This window comes from Podarcis gaigeae (genome assembly GCF_964106915.1).
Source record: "Podarcis gaigeae genome assembly, chromosome: 10".
NCBI lineage: Eukaryota > Metazoa > Chordata > Lepidosauria > Squamata > Lacertidae > Podarcis > Podarcis gaigeae.
In genome coordinates this window covers 6,744,168-6,760,750 of record NC_139686.1, presented here as the reverse complement: position 1 = coordinate 6,760,750, position 16,583 = coordinate 6,744,168, and the positions used below count along the sequence as shown (strand labels likewise).

At 43.4% G+C, this 16,583-nt stretch overlaps 1 protein-coding gene across 1 annotated transcript in view; it reads left to right on the top strand.

Moving 5' to 3' along the window:
• EXOC4 (exocyst complex component 4) overlaps nt 1-16,583 on the top strand; it is a 351,415-nt gene that overhangs the window by 106,824 nt on the left and 228,008 nt on the right. The window contains exon 9 of the mRNA XM_083700107.1: nt 719-807. Within this exon, the coding sequence (XP_083556233.1) occupies nt 719-807 (89 nt within the window). The remainder of the gene's footprint in view (nt 1-718; nt 808-16,583) is intronic.

Sequence of the window (16,583 nt, the reverse complement as noted above, 5' to 3'; positions counted from 1 at the left end):
TCAGACCTTGTAAGGGGCTGGACTATATTTTGGAAAAAAATTTAAACGAACGAATTCCTATGCCCCACAAATAACCCAGAGATGCATTTAAATAAAAGGACACATTCTACTCATGTAAAAACATGCTGATTCCCAGACCGTCCGCTGACCGGATTTAGAAGGCGTTTGGGCCGGATCCAGCCCCCGGGTCTCAGTTTGCCTACCCATGTCTTAAAGGAACTTTTCTCGCCAGTTTCCCTTGGCCAGGAATATTCAAAGAGTTGTGTTTTGTAGTCTGACTTTACCTGACATGGAAAGTGGGGAGGAAGAAGGAAGTGCCCATTTTGCATAGGGTGGGGCTGGAAATGATCAGTACAAAAGTGTTGCTTTGAGTAAAAGACCTATGTTCCTCGTTAGTGCTCATGACACCAGGGGCCCATAATACTCCGAAGAATAATACTCAGAAGAGTGTGAGATACATGCCACAAACTAAGATTTGGTGCCTTCTAGTTAGGATCTTAGCAGCAGAATGAAATGTATGAGATGATTAATAATGGGGAGGGATACGGGGACTCAGTCAGAGATCAACAGAATTAGCAACTTGTTTAGCTTTTGAAGATGGCCACTTTCTGGCTCTCAGGATTATATTGTCAGTATATGACCATGCATATTGGAACTGGCCTTGACTTTCACATGGATTCATCATGCCTGCTGACGTGCTGTGTTTGTCTCATTGCAGGTTTGAATCATCTTCCCATGCCATTAGTATGAGTGCCTATTTGCGGGAGCAGAGGAGGGAGTTGTACAGCAGGAGTGGTGAACTTCAAGGTAGGCCTTGAAGTCTGGTTTCAAATGAACACTTAAGTAACCCTTTTTCACTTACCTTGATAGCCGCTGTCTTTTCTGAAATAAATTGGAAACAGATCAAAACTTCAAACTAGTTGTTTTCACATTTTAAGTCAGAATTCAAAATACTGAACTGCAAGATAAAACTCCATGGTAGCAATATCAATTTTGAGTTTTGTCATGATATTTGAGTTTTACAGTACAGCCAGGTTTTGATACCCACCCACTCACAAAGTATGTTTTGTAATGCTTTCAGGGTGATAGATTTCGCTGAAATTTCTTTCCAGCTGTATTATATTTGGGAGGCCAGTATAACAGATGGGTCTGACACTTTGGGAAATAGTAATGCAGTAGACCTGGGCATGCATGCTCCTCCCTCCCTCTTTCTCTCTCTCTCTTCCTGCTTTAAAGGAAATATGGACCAAACAGCAAACAGTGACTTTCCTCAGACCAGGGAAAGAGAAAATGAAAACCTCAGAGCTATTGCAGGTTGCAGAAAATCTCAGTCTACCTAAATTGCTATTCTCAGATCTCCTCCAAACACTCAGTTGCATGCAGAAGCCACATGTTGCATTGACTTGCAAGCTGACTAGTTGCACTTTTAATTGTTCATAAAAAAACCTAAAGTAAAAAGCTCAGTAGTAGAGCATGCAGCTGAGTAGTAGAGCATGAGATTCTTAATCGCAGTTGTAGGTTCAAACCCAACATTGGACAGAAGACTCCTGCATTGCAGGGGGTTAGAGTAGATGACCCTTGTGGTCCCTTCTAATTCTACAATTCTCTGATTTTATTGTTCCTAATGTTTGTATTTGTATTTTTAATGCTAGGCTCTGGTAACACACACACACACACACACACACACACACAGAGAGAGAGAGAGAGAGAGAGAGAGAGAGAGACTAGAGATCCACTGCAACACTTAGTTGCAAGGGCCTGCTTGCTGCTTATGATAGAACCATCCATGGTCCTGGCCCTTTACAGCATTGTTGGAAGAAGGAAGGAAGGTAGGCTCCTGACCCAGGGATCTTTCCATTCAAAGTTCTCTGCATTTCAAAACCAGATGCTGGGTTGGAAGGGGAGAGGCAAAGGCTAACAAGGGATGAAGGTGAGCTAATGCAATTACCCAGTTATACACCATGGTTGTGGTGTGTGCTTTAGTGTGTGTGCAAGGGGTGAGATGCTATAAAATGCCAATCTAACAGTGAGAGGTGAGATCTTGGCATTTCCTTGATAAAAGAGAGAGCCTGTTTGTGTTGTTTGTGTTTTAAATTTTTGTATTCAGATGAATTTACTATTACATCCCTAATAGCTTTCTTATACATTACACTAATAGTATAGTTAATTCCACCAAGCGGCATGGTTGTCAAAGAGCTGCACAGCACAGCCGTCACCTTCCTTGTAATTAATGAAGTGCCCTTTGCATAGCAGACACTATAGGATTTAATTACTGTCGCTACCAATGCCCCCTGCTGATTCTGACTCTGCCATAAAATGCGGAGCCAACGTGACTTGGAGGTGGGTGCTCAGAGCTTTTAGAGGAACAGCCTCTCCTGTTCTCTTGCCTGCCAGGTTTCCTGCATTTAGAAACTGGCTGGGGGTGCAGCATTCACACCAGCACACTGACACAGTTAGCCGGGAGGGAAGTGCCATTCCCTTTTTAAAGTTACCCATTAGCTGCAAAGCAGTAAATCTGACACCGCAATTCAACAGATCTGCAACAAACCCTGCCATGGTGTCATGGGGGCAGGGAAGGTGTGGAGGGAACAAATATATTCACTTTTTAGCTGCTTTCTCAGGAGCAAAGCCAAATTCTCTCTAGGATTGATTCAGGAGCTAGTTGTTTTGAGTGTTACAATCCAGCACCAAATAAAGGCCTAATTAATCTGATGAGTCAGTAGGCTTTTGCACAGGTAGCTCTATATTGGGTTATGGCCCTTTCATTCAGAAGCACATTTCTTCCAGACTTTCACTTTGCAATGGAGGAGAATGACCTGTAAGTTGATCTGAGAATATTCAGAGTTTTTCTTCCTAGGGAGGAGGCTGTCAGCCGCCCTGTGATGTGCAGAGGTATGCTGTTCATATGTATGAGCATTCCTTCTATATCCCAGTGTACTGACTAATGCTCATGGTGCTATATAATCATTCACATTTTATCCTCACTGTAACCCTGTGAGGTAAGTTAGGCTGAAAGGTAATGACCATTCCACCCAGTGAGCTTTGTGAAAGAAGCTGTTTGTGACCCCTAACTTGCCTCTTCTCACCTCTCCCCTCAGTCTTGGTCTGGTATGTCTGCACATCAAGAAAAGTATTTGGAGCTTGCCTCACAAGAAATGTTACAGCATTTAATGCAGATGACTTGCAATATTTGGAAGTGAATGGAAGGTAACTTAGAATTGTGCAAGGGAAAAACAGCCCAAAATGCAAACTTTAATTCAGATTATCTGGAGCATTCAAGAAGTGGAGCTGGTATAATGCTTGCTTATACAGTGGTACCTCGCAAGACGAATGCCTCGTAAGACGAAAAACTCGCAAGAAGAAAGAGATTTTCATTTTTTTAGTTGCTTCTCAAGACGAATTTCCCTATGGGCTTGCTTCGCAAGACGAAAACGTCTTGCAAGTTTCAATGCATTCCTGTGGGAATTTGGTTTCAATGCATTCCTATGGGAATCCGTGCTTCGCAAGACGAAAAATTCGCAAGACGAAAAAACTCGCAGAACGAATTAATTTCGTCTTGCCAGGTACCACTGTGTCCCATTAAACTTTAATTAGTTTAATGTAAATGCCCAGTGCGCTTCCATCGTCACAAGTCCCACTACAGCAGAGTATTTCGCACAGCAGTTGAAGAAGGGCAGGAGAGGCAGTATCTTTTCAAAGAGGAGTCTTGGAGCATGCGGTTTGTAACTCAAAGATAAGGTTTATTTACAAAACAAAAAACAACCCTGGCGAAGAACCACACATCTCAGCAGACACGCCCAAAAAAAGGGGAGAAGGGGAAGAACAAACACACAGGAGACTATTTATACAAACTCATGATCCTGGAAGCCTAATGACCTCCAGCTGCTCAGTGATTAGAGCGTTTCTGCTACCTTTTAACCCTTTGATAGCAACACACTGTATATCCATGCCAGTGAGTTACATTCAACAGCAGCTTAGTCAAGAGTCATGGGTAAGAACATTGGAAGAGACTTTCTGTGTCCGACCAAAGGGCTATTCCAGCATTCATTCTCATAGTGGAGAAGAGAATACCCCAGTGAGAAGCTCGCAAGGATACGAGCGTAGTAGCTAGGGCCAGCCCTGCTATTAGTCAGGCTGCTGCCTTCATCACTAGATGCAGGGAGTGTAGCAAGCTGTTGGGAAGACAAAGCTGTGTGTGCCACACTGGCTGCTCTACGCCAGCTAAGCTAGCCTTCTGCTCTCAGGAATAGTGGAGGCTATTGTCCCATCACTAGTGAGGAAGACTCAGCTGCCGCTTTGTTTGTGTTCTGTATATGCATTGAGGGAGGGACTTGTTCTTCACTTCAGGCAGCAAAACTTGTGCTGGCTCTGGCACCAGCAGTCTCTGATCATGATCCCCAGCCACTGCTTTTCAGAGGCATTTTGTCTCTGATCCTGCGGGTTATATATAACCACTATGACCAGCAGCCATTGCCCTCCATGAATATGTCTCATCCCCCTTTAAAGCCATTCAGGTTGGCAGCCACCACTATAATCTTATGGGAGTGAATGCCATAGTTTAACAATGTGCTATGTGAAGAAGTGCTTTCTTTTGTGTCTCTGGAATCTTCCAATGTGGACAGTCACAGGCTCTAATACTATGAAAGCAAGATTTTAAAAAAATCCCTATCTACTTTCTCAACACTATTCCTAGTTTTACACACCTGTATGATATCCCCCTTACCCTTTTTCTAAATGAGAAATTCACAAATCTTGCAGCCTTTCCTCATTGGAAAGTTGCTCCAGCCCCTTGATCATTTTGGTTACTGTTTCCCAAACCTTTTCCAGCATGACAATGTCCTTTTTGAGGTTGGAAGTTTTATTTTCAATCCCTTTCCTAATGATCCCTAACATGGAATTTGCCTTCTTCACAGCTGCTGCACACTTTCATCAAGTTAATCACCGCAGTCCCAAGATCCTTTTCTTGGTCACTCACTGCCAGTTCAGAACCCAGAATATTAGGATTTTTTCTTTTGCTTCAGGGTGCATCATTACAAAATTTGGCTAGCCAAGATTTAGATCAGAGCTTTCCAAATGGTGTGTCGCGACACATTAGTGTGTCGACTGCAGTATGTAGGTGTTTCTCATGAACGCTCCCCATGCTCTTTCTGGGGCTGGAAAGGGGTTAATTTAACCTCTGGTTTGCTAGTAAAACTGAATTGCCATGTTGCGAAATGATGCATGTTTAAAAAGTGTGTCACCAGCATGAAAAGTTTGGAAAGCTCTGGTTTAGATAATAAGGATCTTAACTAATAATGGAGGCTGTGTTTATAACTTTACCTTTGCTAGATAAAAATGTTGACTAATAATATATTTTTAGGTCATCCTTCCTCTATGTTGGGTTTCAAGTGAAATCAACATGCCGAAGGAGAGATCTGGTTACTAGGATGTGTCTTGCAAGCAAGTTGCATGTTTTTGTCAAAGCCAGTGTGAATCTGAGATTTTTGTTAGATACAGCAGGTGATATTTCTGTTCTAAGTCACCATAGGGAACCCAAATCATTTCCCACGCTGATGCAGTGCTCTCAGATCAGTTTGCCAACTAAGTCCATGAAGAAAGTTCATGCGGTGAGAGAATTTGAAGAGCCTCAGGGGGGCACAAAGAGGCAGGGAAAGCAACCGGCAGGTTTCCACCAATATTTAGTCTTCCCAAGTTCTGGAAGATAATTGCAAGGTTCTCTTGACAACTTACTACATGAACCAAGAACAGAACAGCTGAGTCTACCTGGTTGCAAAACAGTCTGCCCTTTTCTCTACCACCTTCTTGTGCTAGCTTTTTCTACGTTCAGGGAATTTTTGAAGCGCCTTCAGAAATTTAGTTCCCTGTGCCTGCAGTCCGATATCTTAAAGTTCAGAGCAACACTGATTTTGCTGAGCATGTAGTTCAGGCCTTGTATATAGGGAATGGCATCCCCAGGAAGAACCCACCTCTTCTGCAAGGCTCAATCTATTGTGGCTCATGCAATTTGTGTTAACCAAGAACAGCAGCAACAAAAAAAGGCAGCCTGGGACAACCATCTGTTCTCTGGTGACACAAACTGCTTTTGACGTTTGGAGTAATGAAAATTCAGTTCAGCACTCTTAGAGTTGCGTATGATAATACGCTGTCATTCAGAGGAGATAGGGAGGGGGAAGGAAGGACTGATGTGTTCTTGTCTCATTTTTAAAAAGGCATTGTGGCAGGTGGATGCCCTAAGTTTTGAAAAGGAACCTCAAAATGGCAGAACAATATGAAATGAAGAGCTCCTTCTGCCTTGAGGAATGCAGCTAGGGGACTTTCTGTTCTCTCGGGTGTCTTGGTTGTTCCCCACCCCGTCAAAATCGGAGCTTTATTTGAGGTTGGTGCAGAGGGATTGCTCTTCTTCGCTTTGGCTGTGTTAATGCAATAATCTCATTCAGACCTTAGAAGCCCACTTATTATTTCCTCTGTGTGCAGTTTTTCTAGTGTAGCAGATTAGCAGCAACCGTCTCTTCAAAGGCTATCCAATCAAGAAGGGGTTATTAAAACCAGGGCGCTTTATGACTGAGAATTAATTAGAGCAGCATTTTCATGCAAAACATCCAATTTTTTGATTAGCAATGGAGCAGGGTCACAATTAACACTCTAGGAAGCTTAAATTTCCGGTATTTTGATTTTCAGGAAATGAGATTATCAAACAGAGGTCAGATAACTTGACAGCAGAGGAAAAGGGGGCGGGAAGGAAGAAAAGAGAAACAGAATCTATATGTAAGGAATTAAATTGTTTATCCATGTGCTGCAGAGACTGCTTTTAAGTCTGTAAGAATTCTGTCTTGGTGATAGAAGAGCTCCTCCTTCCTTCTTCCAGAGGGGGGTTTTTTAGACAGGAAGTGCAAACTCCCTCTGGTGGGAAGAGCCTAACTCAGCTTCTATCTTGTTTTTGCTGACAGGCCTGGGCTTTCCGTTCATATCCAGCCTTGAGTTCTCTTTCCTATACCCCCTTGCCCCACCCCAATAATTTGTTGCTTCCCATATCCTAGATGGCTACAAGGCTAACAAACACCTCTAGCCAAGGAAGCCCAACATTGTCATGAACTCATCCTTGGCAGCAGCACTTACTGTCTCTTGGCCAGAGGACACAAATGCAGCAGCCATACTGAGTCCTAGCATGGGGGACATCCCTCAGGGTGGTTGTGACTGGGCTCTAGTCTAAGGCCCAGAGAGGCAGCCGAGTCCAGGAGTTAAGGGAGCACATGACTTCTAGACACCACCCTCTCCTCCTCCAATAGTGCTGAATGCAGCCTCCTCTAGAAATTTTTGGAGCTGTGCCTCGGAGGAGGAAAATGGCTGAAGGTAACAACCTGGTAGGCAGCCCCTGTGAAAGCAGCCGCAGCCCTCAGTGTGGCATCAGTGATGCAGTCCAGAGATGGGCCTGCTATATGTACCAAGTAGGCATCTCAATGTGAGATCTTTTTTTTGATGGGGGACTATTCTCAACCCTGCAGTGATACCTGTGATACCATTTTAATACTAATGGAACTAGACTGCTGATGCTTAATATCAAAGAGCTTGCAGAGTGACTTTCAAGCTGATTGCTAGGAGAAAAGTGACAGGAACTGGGCAAGGGATCTGGTTTGGGGAGACTGATCACTTGCTGTGCATATTCATTTTTCTCAGAGCTTGGAGGGTGCCTTGGTCATTCTAGAGTTGTTTCTTTCATATGCAATTATTTTTGCCTGTGATTTCTTTGAAGCTGAAGAGAAACCCAGTTCCTTTTCTTGAGTTAGCTGTAGCCAGTGTCCTGGGAATGATCCCTTTTCCTGCCTTCCTGTATCCTCTTTCTTGCTGGGGCTGCAGGTTGAACATTTGTTGCAAGCTTTGCCTCCTCATGGTTCACATTTTAGAATTTGCAGCTCCCCAAATTAGCTGGGGTATCTCCTGCTAGAATTCATCTAAATATCCAAAGATAGCTACTATGTGGAATAAATCCACCCAAAGATGTCCACTGTGTAGAATGAATATTCCTGATACCTTACTCTTTTTCTTGTATAGATTATGTTGGGAGGGCACCTGCTTTCAAAATGGCTACAGAGGATTCACCCTTTCTTGATAAGCAAAGCATCTTCTGCATTTTTAGCGTCTGAATTACAACAGCATTGCCTTATTAGACAACAGCTGCTGCCCTGCATTTTCCAGCAGACAGACACCTTTATTGAGATTCCTCCTTCTGAACACTCAAAATATTGATAGCTTTTTGGGAAGAAAAAGCCTTTCTATTGACACAAAGCTTTCTCTCCGTGTGTAAGCATTTATGACTTCAGCCATTTTCTGATCTGTAGTTCCTATCTGGAGCTGTTGCTTATTAAAAATAAACAAACCCCAACTCTTTCCAAGGCCTAAGTGTCTGTGATAAGGAGCAGGACAACTTAATCTCTGCTGTGCAACACACAGAGCTGGCTTAATTGCTGTCGAAAGGAGCAAGCAGTCAAAAGCTTGACCTTGGGAGCTTTTCTGCAGTACTGTTAGTGTCTCAACTTCAGAATTTGGGAGCACAATACCGTCTGGAACAGATACCCAGTATGGGCTGCCAGAAAGTGCTGCCAATAGAGACCACCTCATGTTGCCAGAAATGTGATACCCCAACAGGGAGGAATACCTTGTTGTTTATGGTATAAGACAAGACTATAGAAAGACCAAGTTGGAATTTCGCCATACATATGCATTATAAATCTTGATGGGGTCAGGGAAGAAAGAAATGTGATATCTCAAGCGGGAAGTTAAATTACTTGTGGTTTTTAAAAATGGCCGTGAGTGAAGTAGCTAAGAGGCTGAACGGTGAACCAGGAAATCCCGAGTTCAAATCTAGTGTTTGCCGTGAACTATGGGTCAGCCCCTTACATGGTATGGGACATAAACAGCGGAGAGGTTAGCTGCTGAATGAAGGACAGCATTTAAATACTTGAAGGTCAAATATCATTAAAAATAATTATTAGAAGCTTCTAACTGGAGGAGACTCTTGAGAGTCCCATGGACTGCAAGAAGATCCAACCTATCCATTCTGAAGGAAATCAGCCCTGAGTGCACTGGAAGGACAGATCCTGAAGCTGAGGCTCCAAGACTTTGGCCACCTCATGAGAAGAGAAGACTCCCTGGAAAAGACCCTGATGTTGGGAAAGATGGAGGGCACAAGGAGAAGGGGACGACAGAGGACGAGATGGTTGGACAGTGTTCTTAACATGAGTTTGACCAAACTGTGGGAGGCAGTGGAAGACAGGAGTGCCTGGCGTGCTCGGGTCCATGGGGTCACGAAGAGTCGGACATGACTAAACGAATAACAGCCTAAAGCAGATTTTCTGGGGAGAGGGGGTGGCATATAGATAGGAGAGACCTCTGAGGCATGCAGTATTTTATTCCTTAAGTTTCTCCTTCAAGTTATCCTAGTATTGGTAACTGCACACCTACATGCCAGATGTGTGTGTTTGTAGGATTTTCATAGGGCCAGCATTCTGCATGGTACTTTATGGAACAACACAGAGGAAAAAGGCACAGGTCTAGACCCCTTCTCTAAGAAACTTAAAATCTACGTTTAGACAGTGATAAGGGTGGTGAGGGGAAGAAAAGTGGGGGTATGTGGGCTAACATGATGAATGTCAGCCAAAGCAATTCTGCATACAGATACTTCATTATCATTGGGAATTATGACTTCTGGGTCAAAGCTTCATAGGAAAGAGATTTGGAGGAGGAGACAGAAGTGGGACCTCTGAGAAGTTCTGGGATACAGTTGAAAGCCTAGGGGGATAATACATACAATTTCCATTCCCCCAGAGTTACAGACAGCAGGTTAAAAAAGGTTCAGTGCTAACATTTGTCGAATATGGAGGTGCTGTTGTGAGACTCGGAACTTTATGTCTCCATCCTACTTATGTTTAAATTGGGAGGCTCAGTTATGAATCTCTGGATTTTGAAGTGTGCTATTCTGGGGTATTGAGGGTGGGCTTTCTGGTTAGGAAATAGCCTCAAATGCCCTTATTAAAGTGCTCCTGTCAAACTTTTTCATTGCTATCGTGCTGTGGCTAAAAGGTGCTCCTATTGAAACTGATTTGAAATATTCACCATTCATTTGTTGTTTTTGCCTTTTTAATGCTCTCAAAGCATTTTGAGGTGTGTGCAGCAGCTCCCCCGGAGTTGAATGTTAGACCTTCCATTTCACTCGAGTATAGAAAAATGAAGATATTCCCCTCACTGCACCATTCTGTTCTTATCTCTGTCATGCCTCATGTTGTGATTTGAAACACGTCCTTGGCCTTCTGGCCTCGTGGGATTTAATTTTTCTTAATTAACCTCAAGGACTTGCCATGCACCACCTCTGGAGTTTATCCATGTTCCTGTCCTTTGGCGTTTGTGTGAATTGATTTTCCGTTATCCTGACTAAGGCTGCAATTCGAAGCTCACTTACCTGGAAGTAAGCCCCAGTGGATTCAGCAGGATTTACTCCTGAGTAGATATGGTTAGGATTGCACAGTTAGAAAAACCACAGTCAGGAAACCAGGAAACGAACAGATTTATAAAGACAGAGGCTAGGATACTTCATGCACAAGGTGGCAACTTGTTGGTTGCAATGAAAAAGCAGCATTTATGCTGATAGTGTTATATTGTTCTGTGAACAGCCCTGAGACCTCCGGGTTTAGGGCGGTATATAAAAATTCAATTAATACTACTACTACCACCACTAATACTACTACTACTAATAATAATGTAGAAACAAACACACATAATCTCCATAACCTTCACGGTCTGTTTTTCCAGCTGGTCTTAAGAGCTGGAAAGCTTGCCAAGGTAACTGGGCCGTTTGAACTCAATGCCTTTTGATTTGCTTCCTGAGTCAAATCCAGCAAGCACTCTGCATAGCAGCAACTGTGGCAAGCCCTTCCTTTGGTCACAAGTGGCCAGTCATAGGATACAGATATTAGTGCCGATGCTGTTGAGCTTGTCCTAGACAGACAGAGCCTCTAACAGACCATGTGGCGACTGCTGCTCAGACTCTTGAGTTTGTATTCATGCTGGCTGATTTATGACTCTCCTGCTCTTTGCCTCCAGCCCTTCCTTCCCATTAATACATATATTACCAATGCATCACTTCTCTCCTTCCTGCTTTGCTTTCTTCTTTTTAGTCTTGTCCCTCAAGGTGCTTGGGTTGTAGGTCTTCAATTAGTAGGAATTGTCTCATGCCTGCATATGTTTGAGTGCAGGATCTCTTGGTTCGGCTGAGAACTTTTTTCTGCAGTGAAAGTAGCTGGAAAATGAGTGTGTCAGTCAAGGCCCATTCAGATCTTACCCACAACACAATCCCACAGTCTTTGTAAAAAGACCCCTAGCTCTTGTAGACTCTCAAGGTGGTGGTGGTGGGGACTTTGCTTTTGCTTTCTGGTTTCAAAAAATGCTCCACAAACTATCTACTCCATCTTCTCACAGGTTCCCCACAATTTTCCTCCAGGAACCATAGAATAGCGGAGCTGGAATGGACCATCTAGTCCAACCCCTTGCTATGCAGGAATATTCAGCTGTCCCATATGGGGATTGAACCTACAACCTTGGTGTTACCATCACCAGCTCTAACCAGCTGAGCTGCCCCTAATAGAGTCAACTGGGGAAAACTCTCTGCCTCATTTCCTATCCAAGCCAGTCATTTTTGCTGTTTGAAAAAAATGTCACATGGTGGCACAACATGTTTCTGTAAAACTCCTTCCACTAACGCTGCTTATGACTATTTATTCTGAGTGACTTGCAAGGGCTGTTACTAGTGCTAGTTGTGCTTCCCCTTGTGTAAGGGGAGCAGCTTAAACACTCGTTAATGTTTCTGAATTCTGGGCTAATTGCATGACAATATTATAATAAAGACTTGATGGTCTGAAGCTTGGAATTTCTAAAATGATATCAAAACTATTGTAAGTGATTAGGAGCTTGGATTGCTTCCCGTGTTCCTCTCTGGGAGTTTTAATTGCCATGATCAAGCAGTTGTATTTGACTTAATTGTCATCCTCAGCTACTGGAGAGTCTCCCTAGTGTAAAAGCTACATGTTTGTCGCAACAAATACATGTCAGCAACTGTAACAAAATGACACTTTCTCTGTGTTTAATGAATATGGAAGTATTTTTGGAGGGCCTCTTCCCTAGATTTAAAGATGCATTTTTCATTTGGTGGTAGACTAGTAAATAGGACAGTAAAACTCAGGAGGCTTTTTGCATCTGTCAGTGTGCCCAATAGTTAAGAGGCTCAGTGGGTTCATTAGTAAGCAGTTACCTAGAATTCTTGTGAAAACGAGGTTTTTAATTTGGTCACCACCCTCTTGCCCATTGAGGCAAACAGGACCTGGGAGGTTATAATATGTGTTTTAAATATACCCTCAGAAGACCAGTAAATAAATTTCAGTTTGTAGAGTTGGAATGGACCCCAAGAGTCATCTAGTTCAATTCTGAGGGAATCTGTTCCACTATTGGACAGCTCTTACTATCAGGAAATTCTTCCTAATGTTTAGTTGGAAACTCCTTTCTTGTCATCTGAATCCATTGGTGTGTATCCTAGACTCTGGAGCAGGAGAAAGCAAGCTTGCTCCATCTTCCATGTGATTGCCCTTTAGATGTTGAAGATCTCCTCTCCGTCTCCTCTTTCCCAGGCTAAACATACCCAACTCCTTCAACTGTTCCTTATAAGGCTTGTTGTTGTTTAGTCGTTTAGTCGTGTCCGACTCTTCGTGACCCCATAGACCAGAGCACACCAGGCACTCCTGTCTTCCACTGTCCTAAGGCTTAGTTTCCATAAAAACATAGAAGTATCAGGGATAAATCAAAAGTACATTATACATAAATGAATCTTGGAGAAGGGACAATATGAAAATTTATTTCATACAATTTATATACTGCATTATTCTAGAAAAAAAAGTGTTAAAGTAGCCATTACATACAAAGATCGCTATATGCAAGATTAATTTAACTGCCAATGAATCCTACATTGGCCCACCTAAACTCCACTGATTCTCTAGTTAAAGTTTACTGCATCATTCCAGCTGTCCTAACTACATGGTCTTTAAGTTTGGGATAACATAGCTCCCAGTCCTGAGAAATAAGCAGTTATGCTATTAAAAGCATATTACTAGAAATCAGAATATAGGATTGCTGGAACTAAAAGGCCATCTAACTGAACAATCCACCTGCTAAACCTTCTTCCTCCAGTGTGGTGAGAGCCAGTGTGGTGTAGTGGTTAAGAGCGGTGGACTCGTAATCTGGTGAACCGGGTTCTCCTCTCCGCTCCTCCACATGCAGCTCTGGGTGACCTTGGGCCAGTCACACTTCTCTGAAGTCTCTCAGCCCCACTCACCTCACAGAGTGTTTGCTGTGGGGGAGGAAGGGAAAGGAGAATGTTAGCTGCTTTGAGACTCTTCTTCCAAACTCTTCCTCACCTTCCAAAATAACCATATGCAACTGAGGCAGCACTGCAGTGCAGACAGAAAGCAGATGCACCAAAGACTCCTGTGCAGTAAGCAGAAAACGATTTTGCCATGATGAGCAATATTCTGAATTTTGTACACACTGTATGTATACTCTGCTTCCTGGTTTCTTAGTTTTAAAAGTAAGTTTCAAGTCCTTACAGCTGAGGTGGAGAACAGTACGTTTGAGGAATCATAGACAGTGTTTGTTAAATTCTCATAAGCTATATGGGGGATCTGAGTGGGACTCCCAGCTGCTTGAGTGCTGTTGGGTTTCAGTGCTCTTACCTTCCTCTGTTGCTAGTGGCAGCAGAGTGGATTGTGGAAAATGAGGAAATCTGACTTCATCAGTAATTTGACAGAAAAAAGAGGCACGTAACATGCAGCCTGATCCTTTGGATTCAGTCCAGCTGTCAAAACGTTACCCTCATGGAACTGTACACACTCTGCAAACACCAACACCTCTGTACTTTATGCCAGAGTTACCCAAATCCAGCTCCAAGATAGAACCAAATTCTGATACCTGTATATGCACATGTTTTCTTGGAGGTCGTTCAGTTATGCTCCCACCAGCTGAATGCTATGCAGAGTGCTTCCTGAACTCCTGGCAGCACATTGATTGAATTACATGCAGGGAGAGTGTTCCAGGACTTTCCCCCTATTCCTCAAAATAAGGCATTGGATGCAAATATTAGTGGCTAAGCAAATTCAGATATTTTTAAATAAAAGTGTGTGGAGTTGAAATTATGGGTTTGATTGTCTTCATTGGGCGTTAATAACAGACTTTTAGAAAGGCAATGTGGTGGAGAGGAGTGCTGGCAAAATTAAAGCAACTAATTTTGGGGCCTGGAGATCCTGTTTAAAACATAATAAATAATAAATTAGCTGTGGAGTTCTGCAAATGAATTATGTTACAGGTTCAACGTTTTAAGCTCTTCAGAGTCCAGCCAAATAAAGGTGTAATAGAGAGTTAATGGTTGCCTACTCTTGTCATTAAATAGCTATCTACCTTTTAGTGGCAAGAAAGAATAGCCTCCAGGCGGGGAGGCAGGGAACACTTCTGAAGGCTGGAAGTCACAGGTTGCCTTCCTTTTTGAGTGTCAAATGTACCACAGATGACTAGCAGAGGTCTTTATATAGCTGCCAACATCAGTAAACACAGCTAAAATCCACAAGCATTCAGTGTCTCGTGCATTATGGACTTCGCTGGTCTTTCTTTGAGGAATTCTAATACTGTTTCCGGGTGAATGAGTTCTTTCCTTTTCTCTTGTTCTAGTGCGGAGCTTTCCAAGCTGTGTGTTGTGACACGTTAGTGTGTCGGCTTCAGTGTGCAGGTGTGTTGTGTGGCGCATCTCCCAGGGCTGGAAAGGGGTTAGTTTAATCTCCGGTTTGCTAGTAAAACTGAATCACTGTGTCGCGAAATGATGCATGTCTAAAAAGTGTGTCACAAACATGAAAAGTTTGGGAAGCTCTTTTCTAGTGCCTTAGAGGGGAGGAGCAGAGGAAGGGAGGATAGCTGAGGTTGATAGCTGAGGTTCAGCACCAAGGACAGCTCCCTATGGAGCTCTTATCAGAGTTATGTTGGTAGCAATTAAACAAGTGAGCTCGCACCAAAACGTTGCAGTGTGGGGGCACTCCTTTTTAAGAATCCCGTCAGACAGCTATGCCAGGATAGTTTGTTCCATTCCTCACCATACAGACCAGGCTGCTGGCCTGATTAATTATATGCTGGCTTTGCTTATTTGCTTTCCTGCCCACCCCTTCTTTGCCTTGCCTTGCTATGCCAGGCGGTGGCTCTGCTTGGTTCCAATCTGCTGGCTGCCTTTCAAGCGTCTCCTTGACTGTGCCTTCACTCTGCCAGCTCTGAAACTGAATCATCTGTTTCCCCCAGTTTCATGAATGTACACATTTTTGTATGAAATCTTAGAACAAGCAGGGATTCCTTAAGAGTCTCTCCCACCCCTCTGTGTTTGTGTGTGTGGTTTTAAGCAGAAAAATACTACTCAGGAATGTGCAGATGTGTTGGAGAACATGCACTCATTAGTAACTATCCAGGAGTTCTGTACAATAGTGAGGGTGCATTTCTTCTTCTTCTTCTTCTTCTTATTATTATTATTATTATTTCGCTGTCACTTTGACACTGGCATACATTTCAGCTCGGGATCTTGAGGGCAGACTGAGAGAATCCAGTGGATCTGGTGCAAACACTGGCTCTTGTGTTGTCAGACGTAAAGTGTTTGCTGCTGCCCTGCTTCCTGTTGTGCCCCAGCAGCTGCAGCCGAAAGTGCTAGCACAGCCTAACACGGTTAGATGCTGAAATCTTGGGCATTAATTGCCTGCCAGGGTGCCTAAGGTTGTGCAGTGTTCCTCTGATAGCACTTGTCTGCTTGCTTTCTAGTGTTACCAAGGGAACCAGCCAGAATCATCCCCGGTCAAATTTGTGCAGCTCTGTTCACTGCAAATGAACAAGATCCTGTGCTAAGCTGAGGGAGTGGAGGGATTGGGGAGTGAGCAGGGTGTGGAGAGCATGAGAAAGGTTAATGCTCTGGCCCCTATGTTTAGGCAGGCACTGGGAGCAGGCACTGCTGTTCAGGAACATCCAGAACATAATGTAGGCAGGCCCAACTTATTAATTAGTCTTGGTGGCAGTCTTGGTTCAGGGGGAAATGTTTCCACTTTGTTTCCGTTTTACTAAATGTAGACAGAGCCTGGAAGTAGAGGGGGTGACATCCTTGCTTTTCCACAGCCATAACCCTTAGGCTTAGTAATTGACTCTTGGTGCAGAAAGGGACACAAACAGGAAAAGGGAAAAGGGGAGTATTCATAACTTTATTTGTGTTTCACAATTCAAACCATGCTCAAAGTGGCTTACAACATGGAAATATTACATGGCTACAACACAACGGAAGTAGTAATGAACAATGAATAAAAGGTTAAAAAACACACAACCAAGCTGAACAATTTCCACATAAATCACAGGAAGATCTAAAACAAATACAGTGGTACCTCTGGTTGTGGACGGGATCCGTTCTGGAGGTCCGGTCAGATCCCAAGGTTTCCGCAACCTGAGGACTGCTTCTGCGCACGCGACAAAACCCGGTA